The sequence below is a fragment of the Anser anser genome (genome assembly GCF_964211835.1).
Source record: "Anser anser genome assembly, chromosome: 2".
Lineage (NCBI taxonomy): Eukaryota > Metazoa > Chordata > Aves > Anseriformes > Anatidae > Anser > Anser anser.
The window spans coordinates 7,090,434-7,109,856 of NC_139721.1; the positions used below are offsets into that span (position 1 = coordinate 7,090,434).

At 38.9% G+C, this 19,423-nt stretch overlaps 2 protein-coding genes across 8 annotated transcripts in view; both read right to left on the minus strand.

Moving 5' to 3' along the window:
- The window catches only part of LOC310895776 (uncharacterized protein), a gene marked incomplete at its 5' end in the record, with an annotated part of 669,112 nt that overhangs the window by 630,715 nt on the left and 18,974 nt on the right, over positions 1–19,423 (minus strand). The window lies entirely within an intron of this gene.
- The window catches only part of KHDRBS3 (KH RNA binding domain containing, signal transduction associated 3), a 94,206-nt gene that overhangs the window by 65,849 nt on the left and 8,934 nt on the right, over positions 1–19,423 (minus strand). For all 4 annotated transcript variants that reach the window (XR_014579700.1, XM_083824093.1, XM_083824092.1 and 1 more), the window contains exon 2: positions 1,622–1,740. Coding sequence is in view for 3 of the 4 variants with exons in the window: in XM_083824093.1 (XP_083680219.1) it covers positions 1,622–1,740 (119 nt within the window). In the remaining variant the exon portion in view is untranslated. The remainder of the gene's footprint in view (positions 1–1,621; positions 1,741–19,423) is intronic.

Consider the following 19,423-nt stretch of genomic DNA (forward strand, 5'->3'; position numbering starts at 1 on the left):
AATATCTATATAATAAAATGGTAACTTGAGACAATGAAAACATCCTTACCAATTAGGGGATAAAATATTCTTAAATCAGAAAATACTTGGTTTTATTCCCTCTGGTAGAAGAGATTTGTGTGAGTGGAGATGCCAGTGTTCTCCTTTCTGTGGAAAAAGTACTAGTGGAGACATAGGAACTCACATAGGAAGTCTGTTCTGCACAGTAGTTGTACTCTATGCCTCCTAGACTAGATCCTGGTCTTCTAAACAAGTACAGAGGAATACAAAGCTCCGTCTTTGGATATAAATTCAGATTTCTTTCTATAGCACATACTGGGCTTAATTCCATCTCAGACAGCCGAAGAACATCCAAAGACCACAACTATTAAATACACAGCAAAGCATCACTCCCTTTCAAAAGACAGCATTGGCTTTCCCACTAGCTATGCTAAACAAGAATTTTAATGTTTAGATCTTTAAAGAAAGTTGACACTAAAGAAACTGAATCTTTCAAAAGACCCTTTCTCCTTTTAATAACCACCTTGCTTTTTCTCCCTTCAAGCTCATTTGTCCACAGATCTCAACATTGGAAAACACATCAATAGTTGAAGAAAAACATCTTGATTAGAAGCACTGTCCACATAGGCTTCCCGTTTGTTACCTTCCCTTCTTTATAACACTGTATGTGGTGTTTATAGATAAGTTTTCCCAGTCATTAAATAAAGACTTCTAAGGCAGAATTCCAAATAGGTACCCACCTATAAAGTGTATGCAAGCACACAAGTTCATTGAAGCAGTATTTCATGGAACTTTGAACAGCAGTAAAGAAATCTCTGCAAATTATCCAGCACAGAAAAACACTAATAGTGCAAATAAAGCTTTCTAGAAAAAAGTCCTCCAAGTGAAATGGAAGGAAGACATTCCTTTCCCCCATGAGCAAAAACAGAAGCAGTCTTGAAATTTCCAATAAGAAAAGATGACCTATTTAAAACAGGTGATAAACACTAACATCCTGATGATTTTGCACATTAGCCTTAAAATTTGTAAAGAAATACAAAACAATGAACTTCCACTGTCTTACACATTGGATACACACCTCCATGCAGCAATATTTTAAACTAGAATAACATCTGACCATAAAGAAACATTATGGATTCACGGTGTTTAAAGATATTAATGGAATAGTCTGCTTCCCCTAGAACACATTGCATAATTCAGTAGCATGGGTATACCTAGTTCAAGACTAACACTAGCTGAAACTGAAGATGAGAGTAAGGTATTTACACAATGAAATCCTCTGACAGTGGATTTCAAAGCTTCACTTTTGCATACAATAAGTACATTTCAAAGGCTGACATCAGCATCAGTTTAAATATAATTCCTTTGTCAATTCCAAAAAGGATCCTACTATTCTGAAAATACTTGAAAACACTTGTTTTCAACCTACTATTTTGTGTGTGACTAGCAACACTTTTCTGCTCATTTATTCCAAGAAAATTTCCTACCTTACAGCTTCCAAAGAACAGACCACAGAACAGCATTGGTACAGATGGCTAATACCGAAACAGTCACCATCTTAAGATATTAATGGAATATCTTTTCTAAGCATTTAATTATAAAGTATGAAAACTGAACTTACCTTAGGGAATTGTTTTACTGGAATCAAAACTTTTTGTCCCAACTTCATATTTTTATTGATGACTACATCAATATATTTCTCTTCTTCCTTTCCTTCCCCTTTCTGGAATTTTTCAATTTCTGTTAAAAGAAAAATGTCTGTTATTTTCTTAGTTTAATATTAAATATTCTCAGTTTTCAGATTTTAAAGTCCACATAAATTTTAAACAGTAACTTTAAAAATAATACCTTAAAGTATAACGTTAGTGGTATAATACATAATGAATACATATTACACAGGTGAATGGAGCAAACTGTGTTTTGCTTTTACGGTGTTTAATATTTATGTTCATATCAGCACTTCCAATTAGCATTGCAAGTGTTTTAAATGAACTTTTAACTTAATATTCAGAACACGTTTATGTATTAAAATGGCTCAAGCAAGACACCTTTAGTCCTTTCAAGTTCAAAAACTTACAGCATAGTTTAATACTTGACTATTTTCTCCTATATAAAATATATAGGACTTTCTATAAGCTGCAAAGCATGCAGTTGTATGATGGTCATCTACTGCACACTTTAAGTGTCAATTCAAGCTTTCAAAATTTCAGCAATGCAATTAAAGCACATTGGTAAAACACTAATCTCAAATTTCTAGGTATGAGCCAAGATGACAGGAATAAGTTTTAGAAGGAATGCGACAAAAGGAACTCAGGATGCATGACCATACTTATTCTAAAGATATTTCACGTATACAAAGGATTAATTCTTGATTCTAGTTCCTGCCAATATTGACTCTCCATTGTGCTAGTGGAAAATTGATCATTTCATTTCACAGGTGATAGAATAAAAGGGGCATACAAACACTAAAGAAGCATTGCTTGAGGTCTTCGCTGGATTGGAGTCCCGCTTGGCAGAGGTTCCAATGTGTTAAACAAGTCAGCTCAAGGCATAGAAAAACCTAATGTCAGAAGTGCTATGGAAGTTCTTCTATGGGTATTTAGCATTTGTCCTCCACAACCATCTTCACAACCTTCAAATATCCCATTAAACTCTTAGCAAAAGTAAGCAACTTTGTATTCTACTTCAGTAGAATTTAGTGGTATTTATCACAAGCTTGGAGTTTATTTTTATTCTTTATTGCTTAAGAGCCTGTCATAGAAGTCTGGGTTGGAAAGACCTGCAGGATCATCAAGTCCAGCCACCAACCTAACCTGTAAAGTAACAGCACTAACCCATTTCCCTTAGTGCCATGTCCACACATCTCTTAAATGCCTCCAGGGATGGAGGTCTCCACTACTTCCCCAAGCAGTCCATTCCAATACTTGACCACCCTCTCCCCAAAGAAATTCTTTGTGTCCAACCTAAACCTACCCTGGCACAACTTGAGACCATTTCTTTGCATCCTATCACTTGTCAACTAAGAGACCAACACCCTCCTCATTACAACCTCCTTCCAGGTACTTGTAGGACACGATGAGGTCTCCCCTCAGCCTATTCTCCAGGCTAAATCACCTCAGTTTTCTCAGTCACACCTCACAAGTCTTGTTTTCTCATTTCTTCACCAGCTCTTCTCTGCACTCAGACTAACTTGAAGACTTCTGAAAGAACAGTCCTCCCCAGTTACAGTTTCAAATCTTCTTGGCAAGTCCCTAGAAAAATTTAATCATACGCATTCTAGCAGCATGAATGTACTGAAGGATCCATATTCTGTAAAGCAGCCTTCTTTTAAAGTTACCTGTATATTGCAGCACACTCAGAAAAAAAACTCCTAATCCCTCAGTCCACAGCCACGCAGACTGACAACAGCTGAGGAATGTATGAATGATTTTAACAGTTGAATCCCAGGATCAATGGAATTCACATGGTTTTTATAGTTGTCACTTTATGAACTGGAGAATTATGGGCAATTAGATTGATGTAAAGTTATATTAAAATCCATTTTCAGATGAAGTTAAGACTAAAATTTTATAAGGTATGATATTCCCCACTCACAGCAAGCAGGTGACATGTTAAGTCACAATTTCTGAACTGTAAATGCAAACCTGGAGTGTAATATCAAATTAATACAAGTAAGCTATTTTAATAACCCCTGCTTCCTGATATAACAAGGGCAGTGATAAAGGTCTGGTGTTTCTTGGGAGACAAGATTGGATACTCAAAGGTTTGTGTTTTAAGAGTAGAAAACATGTGACATTGATTTTTAAGTGTGTACAAGCTGCAGCACTAAATAAATACTCAAAGCTCAGAACTATGCAGTCAAGTGTATGAGGTTCTTTATATTTTGGTATAAAATGTTGCTAAATGTTGTAATTGTACTAAAAATAGAACTACTCTTACAGATGAAGCAATGTAATTACAGCAGAGGTTAAGACCAGGAATAGAAGTTCTTCAGAAAAGCAGAAGAGCATAGTTTGACTCCAATCGAGATCCCAAATACTGCAGCACAGTGCATTGATTTCATTTTGAAACACATCAGTGCAGAGGAGAGTCCCAATAACCAGACTGACAAGATCTGTTCTGTTGTGCCATACACTGTTGTACACAGCAGTATATACACACTGCAATCTTACACTGCCCACATGAAAGTTTTATTTTCATAGAGTTGCATTTACAGATATTAGAAATTGTAAGTGAGAATTGTCCATTTATGAGTGAACCCTGGTTCAGGGGCCTTCACAGGAAATGCTAAGAAGCATTACACAACTGAATGAGCTTTGTTTCATCCAGCTCTCAGACTTGCCAAGGTTAAACTGTATTGAAAGAGTTAAGAGCAGGGTCATTACAATGTCTGCTAACATTCCTCAAATGACCCAACTGTATAATTACTTCAATACACTGTACTTGCATTTCCTAAATTTTAGCTTACATAATCATTTGATTTTAGTACTTGAAGGATTTGTTGATGGCAGCCTCAATCATCACTCAACTTGACACAGCCAAGGCAAGTTTTGAAATAAATCCATTACTCTGAAAAATCTGTCTTCATACCCCAGATAGCTGTATACTTTGACCATTTTAAGAACCACTATTTATTTATTTACATGAACTCCCACTGTTTAATCAAGCTTCCATTCACTTGAAAAAGCTACCAATACATGTGAGACTACCAATCAAAAAATAGTAGCAAAATGGACCACAGTTTTCCCCCAATTTGTTTTAAATTCAAATGATTTTTTCCTCTGAGCAGCCATAGCTATGAGCACTGGCATTAAACTACAAAATAAGAATTCTCCTTTTATTCCCATACTTATCAAACCAACTTAAGAATTCATGCATGTTCACTAAAATACTGACAGAAGATCTTGTGACCAAAAAATCTCAGATTTTCCTCCTTATTTCATTGCACTCAAAACTAAAATGAATATGAAATACTAAGCATAGAATCAGATTTGCACAACTCATTTGATATCTATCATTTACGTACATCAAGCTTTAGATAATTAGGGAAAATTATGTGAGATCACATAAGAAATCCAATCAGATTTTCAAGGTCAGACAGAAAGATTTGCTTTTTTCTAATCCTTAGATCACATTCTCTACTGCTTAGCTATATGAAGCAACAACATCTAAATCACAAATAGTAAATGAACATGTGATTAAAGCTTCCCTTAATGCTAGAGATTAAAATCCCATGTTCTCAGACCAAGGATGCAGCTAATGCAATAGTCCAGGAATTTAGTTGGATGAAGAAATAACTGCAGGGATTTTTCTCCTTTACATTTAATCATAGCAGAGAGATCTAAGCAATGATTACTCCTCAGTTAATTCACCAAACAATATTGCTAGATGCATCAGATAATGACAAAGTAGAATTGTTTCATGTTAATCTCAAGGTAGAATTAATCTTCCTACAGGAGAACTACAAGCCAGGATTCCAGGTCACTCTGCTAAACCAACATAAGTACCTGTGCTTAATGCAGAATGAAGTGCTGCTCTGTACTTGTCTGGTGTAAATCAATTTGTAAATCAATGCAAGATCAAATGCCAGAGTAAACAAATGTTTATTGCATTTATCCTTAATACGATGTTTACAAAACAAGATCAACAGAAATGAAACAAGCTAAGTTTGTCTGGAAATCCTTAAGAAAATGTACGTTTTTCCTCAGATTGAGAAGTCTTAGAGGCATTACGCCTGCATCAAAAGCAGAGTGGCCAGCAAGGCAAGGGAGGGGATTGTCCCCATCTACTCTGCTCTCGTGAGACCCCACCTGGAGCCCTGCATTCAGCCCTGGGGCCCCCGGAACATGGCATTATTAGAGCAAGTCCAGAGGAGGGCCATGAGGATGCTCAGAGGGCTGGAGCACCTCTCCTGTGAAGACAGGCTGAGAGAGTTGGGGTTGTTCAGCCTGGAGAAGAGAAGGCTCTGGGGAGACCTGACAGCAGACTTCCAGTACCGAAAGGGGGTTAGAGAAGAACTGGGGAGGGACTATTAGTCAGGGGGGTGTAGTGATAGGACAAGGAGTAATTGTCTTAAACTAAAAGAGGGGAGATTTAGTTTAGTGTTAGGAGGAAAATTTTCACTCGGAGGGTGGTGAAGCCCTGGCACAGGCTGCCCAGAGAAGCTGTGGATGCCCCATCCCTGGAAGCATTCGAGGCCAGGCTGGATGGGGCTTTGGGCAACCTGGGCTGGTGGGAGGTTTTCCTTGCCTGTGGTGGAGGAGGTGGAGTTCGATGATCTTTTAAAGTTCCACTTCAACCCAAAACACTATGATCTGTGATTATAATGAATTCAAGTGATTTCATACTAATTTTCTATTTCAGATGAAGAGTAAGTAAATAATTCAAGGCTGAACTAAGACATCAAAACAATCATGACTTCAGAAAACATATGGTGTTGACAGAATTATGCTAGTTTCACTGGAAATAATTTCCATATTCATTTTCAAAACACAAATATTTTAAGAATAATGTTATGAATGTTCCTAAATAAGGGGCAATCGTATAATATGCCGAAGTTGTTTTGGAAGTTACTAACAGTACAACAGCAGCAATATATTTTGCTTTATTTTGATGGAGCAGCTAATCCTGGAAACCATTATCAGGCACATGAAAGGCAAGAAAATCAGTAGTCAGCATATATTCACCAAGGGGAATCCATAAGAGCCTCATAACTGCTGGTGTACAGGCTGAACGAGCAAGAAGTGAGGTGCATCGAGAACTGGCTGTATGGCCAGGGCCCTGTGGCACAAAGTCCAGTTGGAGGCCAGTAATAAGCAGCATACTGCAAGGATCATAGTTTTGTTAAACCTAGAAACAGAATGGTTTGTGTTAGAAGGGACTGTCAGAGACCTAGTTTAATGATCTGAATGACTGGGCAGAGCACACCCTTTACATGTTTGCTGATGACAAAACTGGGAGGAGCACCTGATATACCACAGCTTCCAGACAGATCCTGAAAGGCCGGAGAAGTGGGCTGATGGGAACCTCATGAAATTCAATGAGGAGAAGTGCAAAGTCCTGCACCTGGGGACAGAAGTCCAGGTATCAGTACATGCAGGTGACTACCCATCTGGAAAGCAGCTCTGCAGGAAGGGACGGGGAAGTCCCGGTGGACTCCAAGCTGAACACGAGCCAGCAGTGTGCCCTTGCTGCTAAGAAGGCTTACAAGATCCCGGGCTGCGTTAGGCAAAGTATTGCCAAGAGGTTGAAGGAGGTACTGGGAAAATATCATTAGATACTTCTTGAAAGAAATCTCTGCTACCGGCCAGATGTTTGAACTGACAGTATGGACATTCATTATGCTCTCACATTAAGAGAACAATAAAACCAGTGGTACTATGAAAACAGTGGCATACTAGACTGTGGTTTTATGATTTTTTTAATCTCCTTTAAGGAATACACCCAAGCCTTGAGAAAAGACTAGCTTCCAAAGGAGAAAAGTAGATTCTAAGTCAGTTTTAGAATAGTTTTTCAGAATAGTTTTTCTTTAAAGAACTAGGACAATATGATCTGTTTAGTTTCAAGCTTTCTACAATTAGTCCAATACAGAGCATCAGTAACCACTTCTGAACAGTCTTCGGGATTAAAAGACAACATTTATACCATATGTAAAGTTCTCTAGCATTCCATACTATTTTTCTTATTTGTAAGTTTTGCAGCAACAAAATCCACACTTCTATCTCAGGAGATTCACATTTTAAGCTCACCGATTCTGAAAACGCTAGCAGTTAAAACTCCTGCACTGAAACGAAGCCATAGGAAGTCTGTATAGCCAGATGTTGATTTAATGCTCCCAGGTCCTTCCAGGATTTATTCTGCTAAGTCCACAGTGCAGTATGGCAGGACAACGAACCCAACAATAGTTATAATTTTGTGTTTGAGGGCTTAATCTCATTGACACTGTAAAAGGATCTTGACCATGCTTCAGATTATACACCTCTTATGCTAGACAGATAAGGTAAATAAAGCAATACAAATTTTTACAATAAAACATTTAAGTAATAAGCAACAAGCAAAAATTTCCTGATGTAAATAAATGCTTGGACAGATCTCTTTCACCCACATTTTTTCCAAAGCAAACACTGTCTCATTTTTGAGACAAATGCGAATTAGAGAAGTAATCAAATAAAAATACCCTCAGAGACTTAAAAATAATGGACAAGCGTTTGTGGTATGGTTATATCTAGATCCATCCTGAATGGGTGTAAAAGACTTGAATGAAAAATGGAATGAAACATTCAATGTTTAATGCAGCTGCTCTACTACTGTACCCACACACATTCTTCCATATTCATTTCAGAAAATTCCACCTAGTCTCCTGAGCCGTCATTTTGATACTTCAGAAATAAAAGGCATTTTAAAATACAAATTTACCCCCAACAGTAGGTTCTAATTTAGAATTGAAATAAAAAGAAATAGTTCGTATGAACTATGTATAAGTAACAAATTTATTTTAACAAATGCACATTACGATAGTTGAATTCAGAATAACTGTCTTTATATGCCATTGCAGAAAGAAAGGACAACAAATCTGATTTGAATTTACAGTAAAATGAGTGGTTCATGCTAGAATGTCTGCAATATTCAACATACTCAAATTATGAATATCCATGCTGAGGGACTTAAACCAGTCTTGATATAAATTGCATTTACAAGCATTGTAAATTCTGTTTTACAGTCTGAATACTTCTGTCTGCACCAATCTGAAAATACATTTCAGTCACCAATATGACAAATATTTTGAATAGGCCTTTTTATTTATGCAATTCAAGCTAATTGAACACCTTTACATCAAAAATGCCTACACTAGATTCTGTTAACTTATTAATACTTGAAATAGTTGAAAATACTAATGTAGAAACTGTCATAAGAGAAGTAACAACTAAGATATTAACAGATGTTCATTCAGCCTCACTCAGGAGAGCAAGATGTAAACATAGGCTTCAGCCCTATATTCCCATCCCACTTCATCGAAAATTACTATTTATCTCATTGTGAATAGAGCCTTGGAACGCATGTGTATAATAAAGTGCTAAAAGTTCCCATATGATTTACTCACTGTTGACAATTTTCTTTCAAGAATGCTTGTCACTCATACATAGCAAGTTCAGGAATCCACTAGCTACAAAAACATCAGCTCATTTGTTCCATGATTTCGTAAGAAATTCCAAAAGCAACTTAAATATACATGTGGGATAAACAACACCTTGTGTCCCCCCCACTCACACATTTCAAACTTGGATGCTGTATCCTATCAGGACAGAACCACTTGACTTCCATGTCCCTTCCTGCTTCAAAAATAACTAGCCTTGCTTTCTAAATAATGGTAAAAACATCGGTATTTACCCTGTTTTGAGCAGGGGATTGGACCTTCTGAGGTTTTGTCAGGTATTCTGTAATCCTGTCACTGTCTTCTGTTCATCTACTACATGTAGTGTATACATAATACAATTCTGTTTGCAAATTTTTTTTTACTGTTTTTCATGTAACAGCACAGGTAGCCCACAAGTAACAAAAGACAGAGCTCTGGAAGCCCTCTGAACTATTATATACTCTACACTAGAGTATGCTAAGAATAAAATATAGGCATTAATATCAAGTGATGTCTAGGTTTAGAAGACTTCATCAGCCATTATAGTTCCCTCCAAAGGCAGCACATGCAAACAATTATTTGCAGTAGATATAAAGCTATAACAAGTGCAGATTTCAAATGAAAATCTGTAATTTCATAGGGGTATCAAGCAAACAGGTTTTATAAGGCTTACGGCATAGAGCACAGACAAAATCGGATTAATATTCTATAACAAGTCCTTACAAAAAGGTGTTCCAATTCTCACATTTATATGTGTAAGGGTAACCTGATCATATTCATGCAAGATTTAACTTGTCATCTTGGTGAGTCATCAGGAGCCTACATCTTTTCTTCCTCACTTTGTACATAAAACCTTAATTGAATAAGTTTTTTTCCCTGATACCTTCAGCACCATTCACAAGAAAGGAAAGCACAATTTAGGTCTCACTTGAAAAGGGGATACACTCCACAGCTCTTAATATGAATGCACCACACTTCAAAAATATTGGCAAGTCAAAATAGTTACCATCTAGCCATAGCATATCCAGTTACTAAAGGCTAAAGCAGACCAACAAGCACTAGCAGATCTCATATTTAAAGCTTTTTAGAGGACTAACAAAGACCTCTGCAGTCTGCTGACAGATTCATACAAACCACATTTAATACTGGAAAAATACCTACACTACCAAAGCATGTATCTTAGTAAGCTATCCTCTACCCCTATGTTTTGTGTAATTGACAATTATTCAGATGTACAACTTAACATAGCATTAGGCAAGATTTATGCAGTCCAACAAGACAAAGTAGCATTATCTTCCCCTACTTTAAGTCATTTTCAGCAACTTGAGAGCTTCACCAACACCCTCCATCCCAACTGACAGAAGGCTATGGTACAACTTCACACTGGTAATCCTTAATTCAGCAATATAAAATATCCTATTGATATTTGGTATTTAAAAAAACATTAGTTCTAATGAATTCCAGTCCATTCCATCCCCCCCAAGATTTATTTCCTATGGAATACTCAGGCACATAGAAAAGGTAGAGGTACTCAACTTTTTGACTTCACTCTTTACCAGCACATGCTGTAGCTACACCACCCACTTCACAGGACCCAAAGGCAAGGCCTGGCAGAATGATGAAGCACCCATTGTAGAAGATCTGGTTTGAGACCAGACAAGGAGCCTGAACGTACACAAGTACGTAGGACCCAATGAGATGCATCCAAGGGTCTTGAAGGAACTGGCAGATGAAGTCACTCATATTCATCATATTTGAGAAGTTGTGGCAGAAGCTTGATGTCTAGGTGGAGATCAATGAGCAGTGGTGCCCCTCAGGTGTCTATACTGGGATTGTTGTTATTTAATATCTTAGTGACATCGACAGCAGGATTGAGTGCACCCTCAGCACATTTCCTGCTGACACCACACTGTGTTGTGCAGTTGGCACACTGGAGGGAAGGGATGCCAGCCAGAGGGATATGGACAGGCATGAGGTGGGCCTATGTGAACTTCATGAGGCTTGAGGCCAAATGCAAGGTCCTTACACCTGGCAATACCAAACAGCAGTACAGACTGTGCAAGGAGTGGTTTGAGAGTAGTTCTGCAGAAAAGGACGTGGAGAGTGTTAGTGGATGAAGAATTGGACATGAGGCAGCAGCATGTGCCTGCAGCCCAGAAAGCCAGCCATACCCTGGGCTGCATCAAAAGTGTAGCTAGGAGGTCAAGGCATGTGATTGTCCTTCTGCTCTGCTCTTGTGAGACCCAACCTGCATTCAGTTCTGGGGCCTCCAGCACAGGAAGGACATGGACCTGTCAGAGCAAGTTCAAAGAGGGCCGCAATGATGATAAGAGGGGTCAAGCACATCTCCTACAAGGACACGCTGAGAGAATTGGGGTTGTTCAGCCTGGAGAAAAGGCCCCAGCAAGACCTTACAACTGTCTTCCAGTAATTAAAGGAGGCCTACAGGAAAGCTGGAGAAGGACTCACCAGGACAAGGCATAACAGCTTTAAACTGAAAGAGGGTATATTTAGAGTAGAACTTAAGAAGTTCTTTAGAGGGTGGTGAGGCACTAGAATAGGTTGCCCAGAAAGGTTATAGATGACCTGTCCCTGGTCTAGTGGAAGACAAAGATGTAGTTCCAACCTCCTTGCTCTGGGCAGGGATAAGACCCTTCCAACCCGAATCATCCTATAATTCTATGGTACTATAGCCCAGAAAAGCCATATTTGATACCTGAAAGTACACTGGAATCTCATACTACATTTGATTATATATATTCAAATAGTCTAGACAGATTCAGACAAATCCAGTGCCCAGTCTATAGCCCCATCATTATACTGCTTTGCATGGTTGAAAGTATATGCCCAAGTCACCTATCTCTTCCAAAGATTTCCCAGGAGAGCATGTTTTCTAAGCTAAATTACTTTTAAAAAACTGTATTGGGATTAGGTAGCAAGGTTTTGGTAGCAGAGGGGCTGCAGGGGTGATCCCTATGAGACAAGCCCAGCAGCTGCCCCATGTTAGATAAGGGCCAGTTTCAGACAGCTCCAAAGGGACCCTCTGCTGGCCAGAGCTGAGCCAGTGATGTTGTTTGTGCCTCTGTGAGAGCAGACTTCAGGAGTGGGGAAAAAGCCTGCTGTGAAACAGCAGCTGGGAGAGGAGTGAGAAAAATGAGACAGAACCATCCCTGCAGCCCCCCAGGTGAGTGCAGCAGGAGGGCAGGAGGTGCTCCAGGCACGCAGCAGCAGTTCCCCTGCGGCCTGTGGAGAGGCCCCTGGTGGAGCAGGCTGTCCCCCTGCAGCCCACGGGTCCCACACGGAGCAGATCTCCACGCTGCAGCCCGTGGAGGAGCCCCCGGTGGAGCAGGTGGATGTGGCCTGGAGGAGGCTGCGGCCCATGGAGAGCCCCCGCAGGAGCAGGCCCCGGGCCGGAGCTGCAGCCCGTGGAGAGGAGCCCACGCAGGAGCAGGGGGGCTGGGGGGAGCTGCCGCCCGTGGGGGACCCGTGCTGGAGCAGTTTGCTCCTGGGGGATGGACCCCGTGGGACAGAGCCCTGTGGCAGCAGTTCTTTAACAGGTCTAAACAAAAACTTTTAGTTTGCCTTTACTTTAGTTCTGACTACTCTGGTCTGTTAGTAGTTGGAAATAAACTCCCTTATGTTGTCTGTTCTGCCCACAATTCTAATTGGTTAGTGATCTCTGTTCTTATGTCAAACCAGGTGCTTTTCTTCATCTTATTTTGTCCTCTCATTACATTGAAAGGAAGAGTGAGCACTGTGGTAGAGCTTAGTGAGCCAGTGTGAAATCACAAAAGCTTGCCATTGTTCATGCTTCAAAGTATTACGGAGCAGAACAGATGAGGCTGCCACAAGCACATGTAATGCATCTAAGTTCTTACACTGAATTCAGCAAAATCAGTTGTACTGGGCATATGAGTGTTTGGACTTCAGAAAACTCATGCTTCTTAGATTCAAGATAATCAGTATCAGCAAGCGTAGTCTATCTTACTGGAAGTACTATTGAACCCGATGTACTGGATACATGCAGCCATGCCTTAAAACCTGCCTTCATCAGCTGCCCTTTCACCACCTCCGGGTAACATTTTCCAATACTTGATTATCTTCATGGTGAAGATATCAAAGCTTGTTCTTGTTGAGACTGCACTCTTGTTCAAAGCTATATGAACATTCCTCTTAAAGTCACTCTTCAGTTTCAGAAGGCACAGTAAATAAGGTTGTTTATAAAATTCATTGAGAACTACCACATCACTGAAGTCAAAGGAAAATACCCACATTCTGTGATACTACACTGCTCAGATGAACTATGAAAGTGAATGCTACTACTTTGGCACCTATAAACTATTAAAAAAACTTCTGCAGGTGTAATCTTTATCTGTTGAGTCAACCTACTGTTCAAAAGAGTAGTTCAGTTGTAACATACAAAGATCTAGTCCAACTGCCTGATGACTTCAGGGTTAGCCAAGAGTTGCAACATTATTAAGGGCATTATCCAAATGCCTCTTGAGCACTGATAAGCATGGGGTATCAACCACCTTACTAGGAAGCTTGGCCCAGCAGTTGACTACCCTCATAATGAGGTTAAGGAAATCCTAGAGCATTTATGTATTCTGGTCTAAATACATATGAAAACAAGGATACGGAGGCTAACTTCTACATGCAGAAGGCAACTAATTCTAGCATACCATTCTGATTATCTTAATCACTTCTACTCCTTTAAAAAGCCATTACTACTATTGTCAGAAGACAAAATAGGAGAAACTACGATTTTATTTTTATTATTTATCATCTATTACTGACTTTGGCTGCAGTAAAACCAAGTTAACTTTTTTATCTCTGCCTGAAAGGCACAGGGTACAGTCCTAATACTTACAGAAACATGCTTGGCAGTTACAAAGACAGTTTGTACATCTGCTACCCAAAGGAGAAGTACTTAGAATTCCAATTTTTAGGTTGTATCAACTTGAACATAAAATGAATGTTAAAAAAACTTAGCATCCAAGTTAGTTACAAACTAACAAGCAGAAGGGGAATCATCATTACTATCCCTTCCACATGCTTAACAGCTAGCATTCCCAAGCATTTGTGTATGAAGAAACATATTAGAGAAGCAGATCACTGCCACTGTCAATTGTTCAAATATTTTGAGAATAAGAACAATGAGTTGAGCCACTTCATGTAATTTTTGACAAAGACACAGGATTTCTCTACAACCATAGCAAACTTGAAAGTTCAGCTTATGGACTCACTTCAGCTGCAGTTCTCACAAGGGAGGGCACCAACATTTGTTGGTTAGTTTTTCAGCAAAAAAGATCCAAACCTGTGAAAAGTCTATTCTCTGTAGGAACACCTGCTTATCTATGCTGTGCCTCCACTAAAGAAAGCAATCTTCCTTTTTTATGGCATCTGTCCAATTTTATTTTCTTAAACTAGTACTTCTAGCATTCCTAGTAGAATATTTATAATTTTCAAGACTTAAGACTGGAAGAGTACAACACCATGATTTATACCTGCGTAAGTAACTGAAGTAGCTACCAATTTCTGCCAGTAAGCTTTAGCTAAAGTAAATTGAAACATTTTGTAAACTAAGTTTCAAAACACTTTTAGTAGCATTTATGATGTAGCTCTATTTGCCATAAGAAGCAGCACTATGCCTTTTTATCTAAAGTGAATGCCTTCATGTTTAGCTTAAGTAAAACTAAGCAGTTCCCTATAAAACAAATAAGGAAATCAGTCATTTCAAGTTAGTAAATTTGCTTATTAGCAGAAGTTATTTTAGAAATCTGAGGTCCAGTTTCCCTCCAATAGGCACAGTTATGTGATAGCTGCAAGAAGCAAAGTATACACATGGAGTTCTGTCCAAGTACTAAGCAGTCAAGGTATTAAATCCAACAGTCTTTATTTTGAAGCAATTTAAAACCAAGCGCTTATACAGAAGTGGGAGGTGTGATGCTTCAGTTGACCATTTCAGAAAGCACATTATCCTGCAGAGTCATGTGACCAATTTCAGCAATGTTACCATTTGGGTTTCAATCCAGCTAAATGCAAAATTTTTTTTTTACTGACCACTACAACTTTTTCCCTAGTGATGACTGTCTCATGTTTTTTTCCTTTATGGTAGTAATTCCCACATTTGATGCACAAGGCAGGTGATCATTTAGTGGAACAATTCACAAGCAGTAAAGTATATCCACATTGAAGGTGAGAAAAATCAAAGCTGAACTAATTACACTGGTTTGAGATATCAAGTAGTGAGTAATGCTGGGAAAATGCAGAAGCTACAACTGACCAGACACCTGCCCTGTCTTCATAAACCCATGTAGTCAAGTTCCTGCTCAATTTCTTCCTGCCAACAATATGAAAAGCACCAACACCATGAACCTGAGGCACCATTACTCTTGGTTCAGTGTCATTTAAGATTTTTTCCAAATGGGAAGTTTGGTGCTTCTATTTCTAAAAAACACAGAATCCAAGTATGATCTAGATGTGAGAGTGGAAAAAGGGGCTGCATTTGAAAAGTGCAGCTGCCCAAGAAATGCAGGGTCTGGGAAGCCAGAGGGTGAATGGTAGCTGAAAGGAAGCATTAAGCACTTGATATAGCAGATTGTATCATGCACATGAAGTAAAACATTCAGAAAGTGTCTGAGAACAAAAGATCAAAACAATCATAATCACTCTTCATTCTACAAATGCATTCATGAAGAATGGTTCTTGTAGATATTGATATACAAATTAATGTTTCACATCACTTCCCTATCTTGATTCATTGAGCAAGTGCAAAGATAACTGATTTAGTTAAAAACAGTAACTAAACCACAAACATGCTATTTAATATAATCCCAAGAAATAAAAGTGCTTAAGTGATCTGAACAGGATCTGACTGCCCATTAATACTAAAACAGGAAAGAACATTTAGCCAGGGAAAAAGTTTAACTTCTCATCAAGCCATCAGCAGAAGTAACAATAAACATTTCTAAATTCCTGACTGAGGGTATAAAGACCTAATGGTCAGTGTTTCAGAGCAAGAAAATATCAGAAATGCTAGGCAATCTCCACAGTATATGAACAAAACTACATTCTCAGGACTGCTCTTTTGATAGCATTCACTTCTGAAGCAATACACATTATTTAACAGGTTATTATTCCAATTTACTACAGCTCTCAAAAATATGAGCACTAAATTATCTGAAAGAGCTGAGATAGGAAAAGCATTTTTCTTTTCCATTAAATTCATATAGCTTCCATTTTACCCCTTGCATAATAACCGTCTATTGGCAGTACCTCTTGACAGGAAGCAAGGGATTAACTATGTAGCTGGCCAGAAGCATCCATTCTCTTTAATCTATTTTTCTGAAGGGGCCATCTGCTCTTATTTCTTCATTTCATGCCCTAGCTTGAAATCACATTCACTATCCCATTAGTATTTCAGTTAGTCGCACACAAGTTTCTCCCATGTCAGGATGGCTGTCATGAGGATGAAATGCTGTAAGGTGAGAGGGGAAAAAGGGTTATTACCAACAGCTGATTGACTAATTTATACAGCTCAAATAGCTAATTAGTCATCAATAAAATGAAGGGAAAATAACCCTTTCTCTAGCATTTGTTTTATTACTACACAGCTTGACATCCATTACTGACAAGTTATGTACAGCCATGTTTAAGTGCCAAACCTGAATGGAAAAGGGATTAGGTTTGTTCTCCTCTCTCAGCTATTTTCATTCAGGTGACTATGTAAAAGTTGTTGATAACAGCACCAGAAACTTCCAAATGAGGTGCCCAAAGTGCTTCACACAAATGCTGACAAGCCTTATCTACATGATTAGCACCATTTGCAAGGACTTATGAATAATAAATGCTGCTTCTGAAAAATTTACTCACCGCAAGCTACAGGTTTGAGCTCCAGCCAGATATCACTAATACAATAATATCTAATTAAGCAAGGGATCTGGAAGGACTGTACAGAATGAAGCAAAGTTCTACTTCCCACTGCACCCAAGCAGGAAAGACAAGTGTCTGACTCCAGTTTTTCCATTCATTTCACCAGCACAAAAAACCAGCTCAGGTACTGGGCAGATTCTGGCTTAGCACCAAGAGCAGGTAACTTCTCAGCATCTTCATGCAAGCCAGCACAACAGGGAGCCTTCTAGCCTACACAAGCAGCCACTGAAAGCTCTGGCCATTGCCTTGAGCACACAGACAAAAGGAATCAATACCTTGAGGACATACTAGCTACTTAGAAAATACATTATGTTAACAATGCTGAGCTTACCCATTGAAGAAATTTACTTGTTGAGAGCACGTTGTATCTCTTTCCTTCTATCACGGGCATTAATTTCAAAGTGATGATTTGTCTAGAGTTCTTCACAGAGCTAACCTCAACCATCTATTTGCCACTTGTGATAATGAAATACATATCAGCATTTTTAATTAACCTTGCATTAAACTATGTGAGCTACTACTTAGTGTTCCAAACAAGGCCTATTTCAGGAAATGCATAAATTTGTTAAGTACATCTATGAATAAGTGACTTATAAATAATATGATAGTTGCCCTGTACTGTTTCATCAGTGATAATTATATTCTAAGAGCTTACAGTTTAAAGGCTTAGTGTTACTTTTAAAACTCAATTTAACACTTACCAAACTGTCCTAGGTCTCACTAGTTAAGGAATCCATCAGGAGAACAGCACAGGCCAAAGCTATTTGTTTCCATCTACATCTTAATTGCATTTGGATACCCTGAGCACAAAGTAAGGCAGCTCTACTACAATTACAGCACACATGTAAGCCTAAACTTGTGATTAAGTAACAAGGAATAGGAACAAAAACCTATGGGATGGCAAAACAGATGCAAATACTGTTTTCAAACAGGTCAGTTACCAGTTAAGGCCTCTAAGCCTTCAACTTTTCATATTCACATGTTAAAACTGGTGCTCAGAGAATCATTTAATGTTACTCACATTTTACAACGTGTCATTTTCAGCAGGAGGGGCCTGCGTTTCAAGCAGCAGACAATGCTTGGCTACAAAGTCCCTGTGCCTAATGAACACTGAATACATACAGCAGCCAGGTACAGCTACCAGCTTTCTTTAAAAGGGAGCAACACCACTTCCCAACAGTTCTGCTTCAACACAGCAGCAGACGCTCGTTAGGCTGAATGCCGGCTCCCCCTGCTGACACATTGTCAGTATGAGAGTTACAGCACCGCTGTCATGCTGAAGATACAGGCTGTATTTCAGAAAAATGCCTGAAAAGCCCTTCAGAAAAACCTACAAGTAAAAACCACATGATGGATTTAATACTTAGTGACCTACCACTAACACAAATGTTTCTTGACAGAAGGAGAGCATCCAAAATTGTCTTCATTTCAAAAATCACTAAAATTCTCTGTAGGGATCCTACAGAAAATCCCACTGTGGGACACTTCTGCTCATTCTGCTCAGGTTAATACTTCATAATTACCTGAGATACCCAAATCCGCAGAAATAGAAGGCTGAAAGAAGTCTCAGAAATATATCCTTTCCCTCAAGCATTTTAGTATACTCTTGTCATTGCTGAAGCTTGCTTCATATGACCTTAACAGATACCTGTGGGGACTTCAAGAACAGACACAGCAAACTGTAACACTGTTAAACCCTTTGTTGCATGTTTTCATACAGTAGGCCAGAAAAAAATCTTATTTCTCCAGACCATGAATGCATGGTGTAATAAGAAGGTCAAGGGTATATAGTAAGTGAAAAGACTCTAAGAACAATTTGTTAGGCAAGATAAATTGGGTCACAGTAGTCCTTCCTAGGTCCTGAAAGGACCTAGTGTTAAGGACCACAGTCTTTGTCCAGAATATCATTAGAATAGCTCTAGAAAGTCTAACTAGAGCCAGGAAGCATCACCACAGCCTAGTTGCTATGGATCTTCAAATGAAAGTGATGCAAATTATCTCTTCTAAACAACCAGGATCTAAGCAGGAAAAAGTCAAATGATTCATAAGAGACTTTTGCTTTGGGAAACTCCACCACCTACCACAAAGGTCTTGGGGAACCCCTGTAAGGGGCAGGAAAAGTCAGCTGTGACATGCCCTTCTCCACTGACATCAGGAGATGTTGCTCCTAAAACCAAGGCAGGCTGGAAGTATGCATGAAGCAGTCAGGTAATTAGTACAATGAAAAAGCACTCTGGGTTTCAGAACTTTTGTAACTATGCAAATATGGCAAGAAATTTGCTCAAACCATATGAAGACAGTTCTAGGAGGGAAAATGTTTTGGGCCAAACTTGGTTGTGTGGGTTATACTTAAGC